This window comes from Balaenoptera physalus, assembly GCF_965194825.1.
Source record: "Balaenoptera physalus genome assembly, chromosome: 1".
Classification (NCBI taxonomy): Eukaryota; Metazoa; Chordata; class Mammalia; order Artiodactyla; family Balaenopteridae; genus Balaenoptera; species Balaenoptera physalus.
The window spans coordinates 179,795,359-179,810,744 of record NC_138882.1 but is presented as its reverse complement, the minus strand read 5'-3'; the positions used below and the strand labels follow the sequence as shown (position 1 = coordinate 179,810,744).

The following is a 15,386-nucleotide window of genomic DNA, read 5'->3' as shown; positions in this document are numbered from 1 at the left end:
AAACTTGGCAACGATGGAGGGAACGCTGAATTGTTTAAAACCCATGGAGCAGGAGATCCAAGGAATAAACACTCTAGCGGCCCTGAATCACCCCCACCTCAGGAATGAGCACAGGGACTAGTGCTTAGGGGAAACCAAAATGATGGGGGCCAAGGAGGCCTGACATCAGCCTCCTCTGCACCCACATGCAGTGGACCAACAATCCACAGTGGAGCTCCGGCTCCTCGGTCTGCCTAAGCCTCCAGCCATCCAGTCCCATCAACATCCCATGCCCGCTCTCTCTCCTCTCTCCTGCCTCTCTGATGCCCAGGTGTCAGGCAAGCCCCATTCAGGCCTCTCCCGTACTCCCACACCTCTGGTCCTCTGCTCACACAGGTTCCCCTACCTGGGATGTTCTTTCCAACTCAGATGCCACCTGCTCGGTGAAGCTTTCTCTCATCTCTCCATACAGAAGGGAGCCCTCGCCTGGCAGGATCTCTCTACCTCTCCTAAAGATATGCCACCTAGCCTGAGGATTGCGTGGACATTTATGAACTGGTGGAAGCTGTCCTGACACAGTGTTTATGACTGTTTTTCCCTCCCTAGACAGGGCTTGGCATACAGTAAGTGTTCAATAAATCTTTGTTAAAAGATGAGCCAATGACCCATTCTCTAAGTATCACTCTTCCCTTCTTCTCCCCACAACATGATAAATTTTAATCTTTCTTCCAGACTCAGCAAATAGGTTAGATGTCAGGCAGAACTTCCCACCTTGAGCTTAAGGTTGTACAAGAAAGGAAAGTTAGCTGTATTCGAGCAAAGCACTCTCACTGGGTTATCTCACTGAATCTGTACACCATCCCTGTGAGATAAGACCCATCATCTCGTTTCACAGACGAGGAAACTGATACTGGGAGGTGATGATGTAATTTGTCCCTCTGGGGAAGTAGAGGAACCAGAATTCAAACCCAAATCTGTTTGATGCCAAAGCCAGGGGTCTCTCTGACAAGCTGGGAGGCTTCTTAGGTTGTAAAGCTCTGAAAAGTGTCACCAATGCAAGGTGACCTCTCTTTCTTTACTGATTTTTAAGGAGAAAACAGTTCTCTTTCTGAGTAACTTAGGTCAGGGTGGGCTTGGAGGCAAAGTGGATGATATGACCTCAAAGACACCCTTTTTATTTCCCGTATACTGAGACCTTAAATCAAGTGCCGGTCCGCGGGGAGTGAGCGCCCTACCACTGAAAGTGTTCAAGCAGAGCAATCCAGGGGCAGGTTCCTGATCCACGAGGTGGGCTGGATCCAAGATGGTCTCTAAGCACCTTTGGGCGTGGAGTCAAGCCATACCTGCATTACTACTGACTCCGGAGAGGCAGGTGGTGCAGGGGAGGCGGACACTCGTGGAGCGAGAAAAGAGGGGACTGGCTTGGAGGGAAGAGGAAAGGGATGTTGTAAGGGCACTCCAGCCCTGGGCAGAGCAGGGGCTGGACCTGGGGAGCCCCTGGGGGGACTCGTCAGTCTACAGGGGATCCCATCCTGCCCCCACCCGGGCCCCCACAGCCTTGGCAGCATTGCCACGGAGAAGTGGAGGTGGCTGCATCCCCGGGACTGGCAGCCACCATCACTGGCACGTGCCCTCCTCAGGCCCTACGTGGTGACTTGTATCCACTCTGCAGGGTACAGAACTGGACTAGAGAGAGAATCAGAGGGGCCTGTCCTTGGGGAAAGAAGCCACAGAGAAGTAGGTGGCCTTGGCCCCCAAGATGGAGAGGTGATCACTGGGCCCCAGAGAGATATCGAAACGTCTTAGCTTTCCTTCCAGAGACAACCCTCCTCTCTAACACAACCTCAACAGCTCCGGCCCAACCAAATGGGTTTCTCTCCTGAGGCTTCAGAAACCCCCCTGAATTCCCCATGCCCAGCTCCCTTCTCCCCGGTGCCACTGCCCATCCAAGTCAGTGCTTGGTCTCAGCAAGCCCCTCCTCTGAAGACCCATTACTGGGAGATGCTGGGGAGACCAGATCGCTGGGCCTAGCGTCCCCAAGTGGCCCCTGGACTCTGACAGCCGTCAACCTGGCTGCCCAGCCTCCACTCTCAACTCCCTAGGGGAATACTGGATCCACAGTCCCAGGGCGCCCGACCTAGCCTTACGAATGCGCTTGGCGCTGCCACCCACGATGCCCCAAGCCGAGACCTGGAACCACCTCAGAGGCCCGGGACACTCAGGTCCTACCGAATCCAGCCTCTTCAGATTGCCCCCGACCCCCTTACGGAACCAGCCGAGGGTCTCCAAGCCCAGTCGGGTCCAGGGATTTCCGGACGCCCCAGCCCAGAACCGCACCAAGGGATCCCGAACCGAATCGGCCACCCCAAGCCCTCCAAACCCGGCCGGGTCCAGCCGCCCAGAACCAAGCTCGGTGCGGACGCCCCCGACGGGGCAGAGCGCGGCGCCGCCAGGCGAGCCAAGCCCTGCCCGCGCGCCCCTCGACTCCACGCCCTCCCAGGGCTGCTGCCTGAGCCCAGCCCCCGCGAGCCGGGCGGGCCCCGAGTCCCACTCCGGCGCCGTCGCGGGGGACCGTCGAGGCGGGCCGGGCGCAACACTCACCATAGCTCGCGCGCTTCGCTCCGGCCCCGCGCTGCCCCCCGGGCCCCACTCCCGGTTCCCGGCCGCGCTCCTCGGACGCCGCGGCTGCCTGCCGCGGCGGCGCGCTGGGGCCCCGAGGCTGAGCGCGGCACAGGCGCGGAGTCCCAGGAGGCGGGCCCGCCGAGGGGCCAATGGCGGGGCGGGGGGCCCAGGCAGCGCAGCCAATCACGCCCGGGGACCGCCTCCCCCGCCCGCGCCCGCGCCTTAACCCTCTGCGCGCTGGGACCGGGGCCGGGGCCGGGGCCGGGGCCGGGGCCGGGGCCGGGGCCGGGGCCGGGGCCGGGTCGGCGTGCGGACCCCTGAGGGCAGAAACGGCCTGGGTCTCCGGCTTCAGGGTGCGGGGTCCAGACCTCGCCGAGACCGGCTCGGGGCTGGCGGAGCCCGGGGAGCGGCTCAGCTGTGTCAGGTGTGCGGCGCCGGGAGCCTCGGCGACCTTTGTCTCCTGCCTGGCGCCAGCAAGGAGTGTGACCCAGCGCGCTGCAGCTGCGTGTGTGTGTTTATGTGGGCTGTGTGTGTGTGTGTGTGTGTGTGTGTGTGTGTGTATGTGTGTAAGAGGGGAGGAGGAGACAGAAAAAGCGGAGCGGGGGATGGATCCCGCGTGCCTGTGTGTTTATGTGTGACGGAAAGGCAGAGACTATTTTGGGAGTTTGTTACTGCCTGCTTCCGTGTGTGTGTGTGTGTGTGTGTGTGTGTGTGTGTAAGAGTGAGAGAGGGTTGAGAGGAGAAGGTAGAAGGGAAGCAGAGAGAAGGATGGATGTTTCTCCATGCCTCTACGTTTGTATGTCAGAGGAGAAACTGTCTCTACATGTGGTTGTGCAACTGCCTGAGTGAAAGAGGTGTGTGTCTGTGTATTTGTATGAATGTGTGATCTGTACTTTTGGGGCCTGTTTTGCATGCACGTTGGTGTGGTAGAAAGAGACTTTGTGTCCCTGCTGTAAACAAGTAGAGCCCAAACCCCTCTGGTTTTGCGGTGTAGCATGTGCACTTGAGAGGGGCAAGGCTGTTATTTGGTACAACTGTGTGTGTAGCCCAGTTTGCAAAAAAAAGAGAGAGAGAAAGATTGTGGGTGAGGTGAAAGTGTGTGTTTTGTTTATGTGACTTTGTGATTATCTCTATGTTGTGTTGAGAAAGAGAAACTAATATGCAGGAACCATGATAAGTGGATGTTTAGGAGAGACAAAGACATTCCAGAGGAGATAGTGTTTGGGCTTTGAAGGATGTATAGGAGTTCATGAGGCCAGAAGGAAAGACCTGGGGAATCTTGCCTACCAGTCGCAGGTGACAGAGGTGGATTCTGGAAGACAGGGCATCTACTGCCAGGAGGAGGAGTAAGAGCAGCTGGCAGCCACCCCTGGTCAGGAGCTGGCCCACAGTGACTGAGCATGCAGAGGAGGGGTCTGGGCACACAGTGCAAGGTTACAAAGGGACCATCTGCTCCTGGGCAGTGTGTGTGGCCACCTGGAGGGCAGGGAGGGAGCTGTGGAAATAACTCTCCCTGTTTCCATTCAACAGCCCTCTGAATTCTCCAGTGTGGAGGGAAGGAGACAGGGAGGAGGCCACTTGTCAGCATTCACAAAGTTTGTTGAGTGCCACAGACTAGAAAGGAGGGGTGGGCCCTGCCCAAAAGGTGACCAGAACTTCTCTGGACCTGGATGCCCAGACCCTCTTTCCATCCTGGAGGACTGGTAACTTATACCATCAGCTGCCCAGGCCTGGGCTGGTTTCAGATTCCTGACCATTCCTGGTTTCAGATTCGTGACCGTTCCTGATGCCTGGAGGGACATTCTGAAATCCAGGGAGACATGAAAATGGAACCAGTTATCCTGGCTTTCCACTTGCCAGCAGTGTGATTCTGGGGGATTCCCTTCTCCTCTCTGAGCTTCAGTTTTCTCCTCTGTAAAATAGGATTTGTAATTCCTGCATACCCCCCAGTACTGTTGGGAAGATTTAATGAGTTAATGTACACATGGGCCCTCTGTAAGCTATGAACCACTGGAAAATGTTAAGCGTTGCTCCATTTATATGAAGTTCAAAGCACTTCGATGCTGTCAGAAGTCTGGCCAGTGTTGCCTTTGGGGAGGGAATGACTGGAAAGGGGGCAACAGGGGGACTTCCGGCTGCTGGTAAGGTGGTTTGGAGATGGAAGGACTGGGGACAGGGCTGTGCTCAGTTTGTGAAGACGCCTTAGGATCTGTGCATTTTTTTCTGTATATGTTATACTACAACAACATGTTCCAAAAAAAAGAAAAGAAAGGTCAGGCATCCTGACCACATTTTATTCACTCACACGATGGGCATTCTGGAACGCTCTATCAACGAGGCAGGAACTGGTCTGAGTATTGGGGATACAACAGTGAACATGGTGTGATCCTGACTCTATGAAGAAAAGAGGAGAAAGGGCGTGGCTTTCTCACCTCTGAAGGGGGCACATTGGCAGGGGAGGGGCTTGCCCACAGCCACTCCCTGGCTGGCAGCAGAACCAGGACTAGAATGAAGGACTCCTAGTGCTATGGCTGAGTCTCTTCCATTCCACCAGGCTGCCTAGGAGAGACAGGCCCTGGTCTTATGCTGCTCAGGGGAGAACAGTGAGAAGGTTTGCTGCTAACTCTGACCCTAACCCCCACCTCCCTGAGGATCCTCAGAACTCACCTCCACCAAACAGCCTTCTAGGAACAATTCTATTCTATAGATGCTATGATTCCCACCCCAGCCCCATGTTACAGGTGAGGAAAATTAATGTTCAGAGAGGGAAAGTGACTTCCCCAAGGTGGCACAGCCAGTCTAAGAGGATTTGGTCCTTTGCTGGCATCATGCTGCTTCTGTTGACATTTGTGGGCTTGCTGGGCTCTCTGACAGAAACCTGGCTGGTTGTGTGGCAGGAAACATGTTTCCCTTGTCAGGCTCCTATAGACTGGATGGTGAGGGTGCTTCCTGCAAATACTCAGGTTTCTGGGCACAGCAGTCAGAGCATCAGGGCTCAAACTGGCAGAAGAACTCCCTTAAACTGAAAAGTACAGGGGTAGAGCTAGCTTTAGTCATGGCTGCATTGAGGAGCTCAGATGATGTCAGGATTGGTGGTGTCATTCTCTTGGTCTCTCAAGACTGTTTCCCTCTCTGCTGGCCTCGTTCTCTGGCAGGCTCTCTCCTCATGATCACAGGGTGGCTGCCAGCGGCACCAGCCAGGCATCCTAGTCTCTCAGCAGCTGCAACAGAAACAGGGACTCTTTCCTCAACAGTTCCAACAACATTCCTCAAACCAAGTCTCATTGGCTCTTATTGAGACATGTATCCATTCCTTGGCCAATCACTGTGGCCAAGGGTTCTGACTGTCCAGGCCATGGAGAGTGAGGGCCTCAGAGGCACCTGGCATTTGAGTCTAGGTGTGATTTCTAGCCATCCCAGCCTCAGGACTCACCAAGGTCCAAGAAGAATCCTCCCGAATTTGTGGAGAGGCTTACATTTCATAGGCCTTCAATAAATGGCAACAGTTATTATTGGTATTCTTCTTCCTCTGCTTTGCCTCTGTCATCATCTTGCACAGAATAGACATTCGGTAATGTCTAGCATACAGTAGGTACCCAAAGAATCCTTAGTGGTTGACTGAGTTTTTGGGGGAGTGGGGGGTTGCTGATGCCATGTACCAAGTCAGATAGAGTCTGGAAAAATTGGACAGCCCACAGTCCTGCAGACAGGATGAGACTCATTATGAGAATTATTTAATTTTTTATTTTGTCTTGTCTTCCATAACTGAACTGAAGCTATAGTCTAGAGCTCCTGGGGGCATCACCAGACTCTCCAGGGACAGACTCCCCCATCACACACATCCACCCACCAGCCTAGGAGGATATAGTCAGGAAAGCATCAGAAAGAGCCCGTTAGGAGGCTGGTCCAGGAGGAGCAGGCAGAGCTTGTCAGACCCAGTCAGACTATTTCTTGACTGATACAACCCTGCAGAGAGTTTGCCTGGGGTGGGGCTGGGGACCGACATGTCCCAGCCTGACCCTTTTCTCCTTGGACCACCAGCAACTCTGATTCAATTGGGCAGTTTGAGTTTCCATGAGGGATTGGCGGTCCATTAGGTCTTGACTAACAATAGCTGCTATTTATCAAGTGTGTGCTGGGTCCCATAGTTGGCACTTTGCATGATTTAAATACAGGACCAGTGGAATATATTTTGGATACTCACATTATCCCTGCTTTTGCTTTACTCTTTCTGCTTTTTTCCCCCTTTTCCTTGATTTCAAGTGAAATTAATATGTGCTCACTGTAAAATAATGTAAACAATATGGAAATAAATACAATAGGGAAAAAGTCCCCCATAATCCTACTCCTCAAATATCAACCACTGTTAACTCCTTGATGAGATTCTGCATTTAGCTGTATTAACAGGTGTATGTCTGTTTTGTGAGAGGAAGAACATTACATTATTCACCTGTTCATAGCCTCCTTTCCTCCCTGCCTTTGAGGAAGAAAACTCTGTAGTTCAGGTAGCTTCAGCCTGGTTTTATTCTGTGGATCTGAGTAACAGGAGGAGGGAAGGGAAGGAAACAAGCTAAGAGAGAAAGGGCAGAGGTTGCTGGGTGGGAAAAGATGGGAGAGGCTGGAGTAGGGGGCAAGGAGGTAAGAACAGTGCAGCTTGAGCTTTGAGAGAGCATTTGAGGGACTCAGGATACAGATTTGGAGGCTGTCTGCAGAGGGTGGGAGGGAAGACGAGAAAAAGAAACAGAAAGAGGAAAAGGAATGTTAAGAAGTTTTTTTGAGATTATGAATAAAATCACCTTTAACATTTTCAAAAGAATTGAATAAATATTTAAATTGCCTTTTGGACTTCCCTGGTGGCGCAGTGGTTAAGAATCCACCTGTCAATGCAGGGGACACAGGTTCGAGCCCTGGGCTGGGAAGACCCCACATGCCACAGAGCAACTAAGCCCGTGCGCCACAACTACTGAGCCCGTGCACCACAACTACTGAGCTCGTACACCACAACTACTGAGCCTGTGTGCCACAACTACTGAGCCCGTGTGCCACAACTACTGAAGCCTGCTCGCCTAGAGCCCGTGCTCCGCAACAAGAGAAGCCACCGCAATGAGAAGCCCGCGCACCACAATGAAAAGTAGCCCCCGCTTGTCGCAACTAGAGAAAGCCTGCGCGCAGCATCAAAGACCCAACGCAGCCAAAAATAAATTTAAAAAAAAAAGAAAAAAAGCCCTTTAAATCGCCTTTCAATTTTTTGTTGCTGGGGCGGGGGGAGGAACTGGTGTTTCTTTCTAATTCAATAGTGATTTGAGACTGGCCTCAAAGTGGCTCAGCTTTACCCAGGTTACTTTTTTATAAACAAAAAAATGAGATTACATAATATTAATAATTGCTAAAATGTATTGACTATTTACTATATGCCAGGCATTGTGCTAAATATTCTTCCATATTACTTTATTTAATTCTATAATACCCCAGTGGGGGCAGGTACTACTATTATCTCATTTTACAAATGAGGAAGCTGAGGCTCAGAGAGGTGAAACAACTTGCCCAAGGTCACACAACCAGCAAGTGGGGGAGCTGGGATGAGATAATTTTTCCATTATTTTAATCGTCTGGTATGTAGTTGCTTAGTTTTTGTTGTTGTTATTTGTGTGTTTATTTGTTACGGAGCTTCAAACCCCTTTCTGCTTGTGATCGGGCAGGAATACACATAAATAAAAGTTAGGCATGCACTGTCCTTGACCCCACGATTCCCTGCGGTCAGTATTACCCCAGTTTTCTACGTTAAGAACCTGAAGCTGAGTGGGACATGATCACTAATCTAGAGTAAGGCAGCTTTTAAGTTGTGTCATGGGATTTGAACTCAACTGTGTTTTCTCTGAAGGACCATACAGGAGCCGGAGCTGGGGTGGGGATCTGGGCTACATCTCGGTCACCCAGGCACAGAGTCACAGACCCTGAGGGCTGGACCTGAAAGAGATGTGAAAAGTCATCTATTCCAGTCCCTCTTTCCATTTATAAATCTCCTCTGCTGCTTCCCCCACAGAGGTCACATGGCCCAAGTCTGAACACCTCTGCTGATGGGAAACCCACTACTTTTGCGGAGCCCAGAGCCAGGGAAAGTAGGCCAGGCTGGAGCAGTGAAGCAGATGAAATGCCTGAGAATTAGCTGGGACAAGCACGGAGACTGCCAGCAGGGACAGGAGTACAGAGAGAATGGAAAACCACTCCCTCCAAGTAACAGGAGGAGGGAGGGGAAAGAAACAAGCTAGGAGAGAAAGGGCAGAGATTGCTGGGTGGGAAAAATGGGAGAGGCTAGAGCAGGGACCGAGGAGGTAAGAACAGTGCAGCCTGAGCTTTGAAAGAGCATTTGAGGGATATAGGCTCAAAGGCCTTCCCTGCCAATAGCAGCTCTTCTATATACAGCCCCTCTCAGTGGGGGGAGTAAGGATGTGTTTTTTCAAGGGACCAAGTCACCCCAGAACCAGACTACTCTAACCCAGTGTATTTCCCCTTTTGCTTTGGCTGCTAGGAAGCTCTTAGGTAAGTTATATATTGAACCTCAGTTACTAATTTGGTACAGAAGCCTGATAGATTTCTCTCTATCTCTTTCTAGTGGCTTTCAATCTCTCTTTTAAATCCATGTTTTATAATGTTTGCTTTACCACCGAGCAGCGGCTCCACTGAATTTTTGTAAATGGAGGAGATTTTGATCATAAACAAAAACATTCTGTAATGTGAATTTGTTGGTTGACAACTGGAGAGAGTCAGGTCCTAGAGAAATGGGATAGGGCATAGGACTGGACAGGGCCAAGATGGGGGAAGCTGGATCAGGCAGGAGGGAGAGGACGTCAAGACCATCTTAGCAAATATGATTGGTCACTTGAGGAATAGGTGCTTGGTGCTGGAGATATTCCACATGGCGGGGAGGTCAGGGGCACTAGAGAGGGAGTAGCTGAGTGTGAAGGATGGAGTCACACACCCAGAGAGAAGGGAAGAGGGCTCAGGCAGTGGGAGCGACCTGTGCAAAGACCCGGAAGTGGGAAGGGTGCAGGAGGGCAGGAAGAAGACTCCAGTGGCTGGAGTGCTTAGAGCAGTGAGGACAGTGGGTGAGCTGGGGCTGGGAGTGGTAGAGCCAGGCCAGGCCTTGCCACTCAGGGAGGTGTCTTGTATCCTAAGGGCTGAATATTTGTGTTCTCAGGAGCTTTCCCAGGGAGCTGCTGTTTCCCACTCCTGGGTGTCTTTGACTTTGGGCTGGGGGTGCAGGTGAAGGTAGGAGAAAAGCATCGAGCCAGGTGCCCTTGAAGCAGACCAGCTGCTCAGCCCCACTGACTCAGGGGGCAACTCCCCAGGGGCTGTCCAGCCAGTCAGAACCAAGGATGGTGGACTAAGACCCCCCAAAAGACCCCATATGACTAGGGCTGGGGACCATGGGATGAGCTTCCACTCTGGAGTCAGACTCCTTGAGTGGATTCTGACCTCAGCTGAGGGACCTTACCCAAGGTTCCGTACTTCTCTGAAGCTCATCTCTAAAATGCGAGTGATGCTACCTATCCTGAAGGGGTGTTTTGAAGATTAGGTGAGTAGACAAAAGCAAAAGACTTAACATAAAGTAGTTATTTCAATGAACATTCACTTCCCCAAACCCAGGGTACTAGGAAAGAGGCCTTTGATGGAGACACCCCCATACCCTACACCCCTGCCCCATCTCAAGTCTGATTAGGGTTCCCACGTCTGTGCTCCCACAGCCTATGTTACTGCTAACGTAGCCCCTCCACTCTGTCTAGCCCAGCCTGTTTCCTGTATTCCCTCTGTCGGTCTCCCCTGTCTGATCCCAGCTCTGTAGCCCCAGAAACAGGCACCAGCCTATAGCTGGTGCTCAATAAGTGTCTATCGAACTGTACTGAAGGTCTCTTCTAGGGGATGCCACCTGATTAACGAGCACCTCCTCTCTGCATACACTATTTGGTTTAGACTTCACATAACCCCTTTTTCACAGATGATGTTCCTGAGGGTCAGAGAGGTGAAGTGACTTGCCCCAGGTCACACAGTGTGTAGGTAAGTGACAACTTGGAATTGAACCCACCTCTATCTGATTACAAAGCTCCTGTTCTTTACTGACGCTTTATATGTCCTCACTGTAGTTCTTTCACACATAGGGGAGAATTCAAAGACTCCAGCTCAGCTGCAAATGGCTGGAGGACCTTGGGGATGGGCCAGTCACTCAGAATCTCTGGGCATCCGTCACCTCATCTCTAAAATGAAGGGGTTTAAAAAAGGAAAGAAAATGAAGGGGTTGGATCAGTGATTCTCAACCCTGGCAGCCTATTTGTTTGAATTATCTGGAGAGCTTTTAAAATGTACTGGCACCTGGGCCCCACCTCAGGTCAATTAAACCCGATCCCTGAGGGTGGATCCTAAAGTTCATCAAACTCCCCAGTGATCTGATTGCACGGTCAGGGCTGAGAACACCCAACTAGCCCCTCAGTGAGGCCTGTTGCAAGAAGCCATTCCATCTGGCATGGCGGAGAAACCAGGGCTTCAGAACCAAGCGGATGTGGGTTCTAATCCCAGATCTGCTCTTTCCCATACCCCAGCGTCCTCATCCTGCAAAGGAAGGGAGCAAGGCTCAGTGAAGTCCAAGGTCACACAGCTCAGAAGTGCCATTGTGTCAGTTTGAATCCAGGTCTGCCCTCAGGGGCATTGGGTCTGGATATGGAGAGGAGGTGCAGGCAGGCAGGTCCACTTGGAGCCTATAGCTCCCCTGGCCCTCTGGACTGCCTGAGCCTGGGCGGAGTCTGTCAAGGGGGACCCTGCAGTCATCCCTGCCCCGTGACTCACAGTTTGGGAAGCAGGTGCTGGGGCAGCATGAGGTCACACATACCTTGGCTGTCTCCTTGCCTAGCATGTGCCCAGGCACTTCCACTACCCACTGTGCCCCAAGCCCTGGGCAGCGGCAGGCCAGTGTGGACATGCTGGGCAGCTTGTGTGTGACTGGGGCAGTCGCATCGGCTGCAGGAACAAACTGGCAGGAAGACTGATGCCAACTTCAGGCACAAGCAGACCTTGTTTTAAACACCTGCCCCATCACTCATGTGCCATGTGGTTAGCAGGTCGGGGCACCTCTTTGAAGCACTACAAAATATGCATAAAAAGTATAGCTCATGGGCTTCCAACCCTGACTTTGACCATGCCGTTCCCTCTCCTGGAGTGCCCTTCCCATCTCTCCTCCTTGTAGGTCTCCATCCAAATGACACCTCTTCAGATAGGCCTTCCCTGGCCACCTCTCCAAGGAGCTTCCCCTTTTTATTCTCTGTCACCGCACCCACTGTATTTCCTTCCTTCTATTTGACAGACTTTATTATTCTATACTTAGGTGCTTGATTGTTCTCTCCCTAATTAGGTGATAAAACCCATAAACGCAGGGCCTGTGTCTTTTTTGTTTTGTCATGTCTCTTTACAAGACATGCCACAAAACTCACCCATTTTAAGTGTATAATTCCATGATTTTTAGTAAATTCGCAGAATTGCATGACCACCACCACAATCCAGTTTTAGAACTTTCATCACCCCCAAAAGATTCCCTCAGACCTGTTTGCCGTTAATCCCTGCTTTTACCCTCATCGCCAGGCAATCACCGATCTGCTTTCTGTCTCTCCAGTTTTGCCTTTTCTGGGAATGTCACATAAATGGAATCAGTATAATATGAGACCTTCTGTGTCTGGCTTCTTTCACTGAGCATGAAGTCTGAGCTTCATCCGTATTGCGAGTATTGGAAGTTTGTTTCTTTCTTTGCTGAGTAGTATTCCCTAACATGGTTGTGCTACAATTTGTTAATCCATTCACCTTTTCAATTTTGGATTGCTTCCAGTTTTCTCTATAGAATAATGCTGATATGAACATTTGCCTACAAGTCTTTGTGTGGACACACATTTTCATCTTGCTGGAGTAAATACCTGGATACCTATGAATGGAATTGCTGGGTTTTATGGTCAGTGTATGTTCAACTTCCTCAGAGACTGTCAAACTCTTTTCCAAAGTGGCCATATCATTTTACATTCCCACCAGCAGTGTATGAGGTGGCAACATGTCTTTTATCTACCAAAATGTCCCCAGGATTTAGCCTGAATGCCTGACACATAGTAAGCAGTCAGTTAAATAAGTGAGTAAACAAATGCTGGCTGAACTGGCGTGTGGTTAGACCCCTACTAGGCGTCTAACATTGTGCTAATCACCCGGTGGCTGTCCTCCTCTGGGGTTGACATTAAGCCACTTTATACCCAGGCTACATTGGTGGAACCCCGACCCCAACCCCCAGAAGGACCCTTACTGAATGATGTCTTTCTTTTTTTTTTTTAATCTTTATTTATTTTTGGCTGCGTTGTGTCTTCGTTGCTGCACGCAGGCTTTCTCTAGTTGCAGGGAGCCGGGTCTACTCTTCGTTGCAGTGCACAGCCTTCTCATTGCGGTGGCTTCTCTTGTTGTGGAGCACAGGCTCTAGGCGCGCGGGCTTCAGTAGTTGTGGGCTTAGTTGCTCTGCGGCATGTGGGATCTTCCTGGACCAGGGCTCGAACCCGTGTCCCCTGCATTGGCAGGCAGATTCTTAACCACTGCACCACCAGGAAAGCCCCTGAATGATGTCTTAATAGTGTGTCCTTGACTCTCTGACGTATGATGGAGGAATTAAATCCACATGGAGCGGAGCCTCTCTGCGTTGTCTCTAAAAGACTGCTAAAGAGATTGTTCAAAACATAGGTCCATATAGCAGCACTTATGTGAAAAATCCTTCTTGTACTTTAACACCAGGGTAAAGGGTCTTTCACAGATGAAACAGCCTTCATTCTTTAATCATGAGTTGGAGATAATACATCATGTTTCCCCTTTTGCCTTGCATGAGAGGATGCTCAGGGCAACATTTAATTGACTGTGAACTCCTGGAGGACAGGGACCAGGGCCTGTTTGCCTCTGGTTCCCTGGGGCCTGGCACAGCTCCTATTCCGGAGAGCTTTCTCAACAAATGTCAGTTGGGTGGAATGGAATGGAAATGCAGTAACTACACTAACTTAGAATATTTTAATCAAATATTTTCCAGAACTCCATGTATTTTTTAAACAGTCTGCACGTGTAGTTTACTATAGATGTTGTATATGTTACTTGGAGGTGTATAAATTATGAAAGAATAACATTGAAGAAAGTAGAATTCCTGATACTAAAATATTTATATCTGGAGCAAAGATAAATCACACACCAAAATAGCTGTGGAGGAAATGAGAGAGTGATGAATGTTATACAAGAGTTATTAAGGGCTTTGAAAGTCCACAGGCCAGATTTTGGCTGAGGGAAGAGGAGAAGCGGCAGGAGAGGTGAAGGTGTAAGGACAATATTTCCAGAGGCAAAAGCTTTAAGGGTGTGAGTGGGCCAGATTTAGGGGAAACAGGCCCTTGTACCCTTGTAGGAGGTGGGAGCTGATGGAAAGAGCAGTTGGTTAAAGAATTCTCAGGGAAGTTGGTCTTGAAAATACATATCCCTTTTGACCCAGAAGTTCTACCTTTATGCATTCCTCCTACAGAAATAATTAAAGATATGCACAAAAATATAGCTGCAAAGATACTCCCTCACAGAGTAGATTTTAATAGAAACTAATTATGCCTATCTTGATTATGTTGAGAAATTTTTGGCAGAATTTCTATAGCTGTTAAAAATATATTAGGACTTGCCAAGTTGGCGGCGCCCGTCTGCTGTCGGGAGCTCCGGCCGCTGGTGCTGTCCTGGAGCCGGGAGCTGCCGTGCGTGTGGCGCGCCCTGCACACCTCCGCGGTCTGCGCCAAGAACCGGGCGGCTCGAGTCCGAGTGGGCAAGGGGGACAAGCCAGTGACCTACGAGGAGGCGCACGCGCCGCACCACATCGCCCATCGCAAGGGCTGGCTGTCGCTGCACACAGGTAACCTGGCTGGGGAGGACCACGCTGCAGAGAGAACAGTGGAAGATGTTTTCTTTCGTAAATTTATGCTGGGCACCTTCCCAGGCTGCCTGGCCGAGCAGCTTGTTCTAAAGCGCCAGGCCAACCAGGTGGAGATCTGTGCCCTGGTCCTGAGGCAGCTACCTGCACATAAGTTCTACATCCTTGTGGGCTACAGTGAGACTCTGCTGTCCCACTTTTACAAGTGTCCCGTGCATCTGCACCTCCAAACTGTGCCCTCGAAGGTTGTGTATAAGTATATCTAGGGCAACCAGCCTGTTTGCATCAAACTGTAGCCTGCAAAGGACAGAAACTTGTGGAAAAGGACTGAAGTAGAAACAGGGGAAATATATCCCCTCAGACTACTGAGGCTTTGTCTTCAAAGTTGGCTGTTGAATAAATAGACTCTCCATGTTGTCTTGCTTCTTGGTCTGTCTAGAGAACTAGAATAGGGTTTCTTTGAGGATGCTCCAGGGTTCCCAGGAAGGCTGCCAGTTCCTGAGGTTTAGGTAACAGCTATGGTTCAGTGAGTGTCTTGTGCCAATCACTGTGTCAGGAACTTTACCTGAAGTTCTTTGTTTTCTCTTAAAATGGAAAGATCCATTTTTGGAGATTATAAAACAATGTTAATTTTTTCAAAATTAAAACAATATGGACATGTATTAAATCAGCTGTGAAGCTTACTTGTAATTCTACCCCAGAGAAAGCTACTGTGAACAGTTTGTTGTATTTCAGATGTACTTTTATTCCTCCAGAAATAATGTAGCACATAGTCATCTATTGAACAAGCTTAACTGCACCTAGTCTGTGTCAGACACTCTTCTGAGTA

The 15,386-nt window shown here is 50.5% G+C and overlaps 1 protein-coding gene and 1 pseudogene across 2 annotated transcripts in view; one reads left to right on the top strand and one right to left on the bottom strand.

Annotated features, from left to right (window-relative positions):
* The window catches only part of ECE1 (endothelin converting enzyme 1), a 120,018-nt gene extending 117,286 nt beyond the window's left edge, over window positions 1–2,732 (bottom strand). Inside the window, exon 1 of the mRNA XM_082448843.1 lies at window positions 2,581–2,732. Within this exon, the coding sequence (XP_082304969.1) occupies window positions 2,581–2,583 (3 nt within the window). The 5' untranslated portion in view covers window positions 2,584–2,732. The remainder of the gene's footprint in view (window positions 1–2,580) is intronic.
* Window positions 2,733–9,517: 6,785 nt separating this feature from the next.
* Window positions 9,518–14,973, top strand: LOC309642515 (small ribosomal subunit protein uS3m pseudogene; annotated as a pseudogene). Its single transcript has 2 exons — window positions 9,518–9,528; window positions 14,280–14,973. The product of its transcript is annotated as a small ribosomal subunit protein uS3m pseudogene (transcript).
* The last annotated feature ends 413 nt before the right edge of the window (window positions 14,974–15,386 follow it).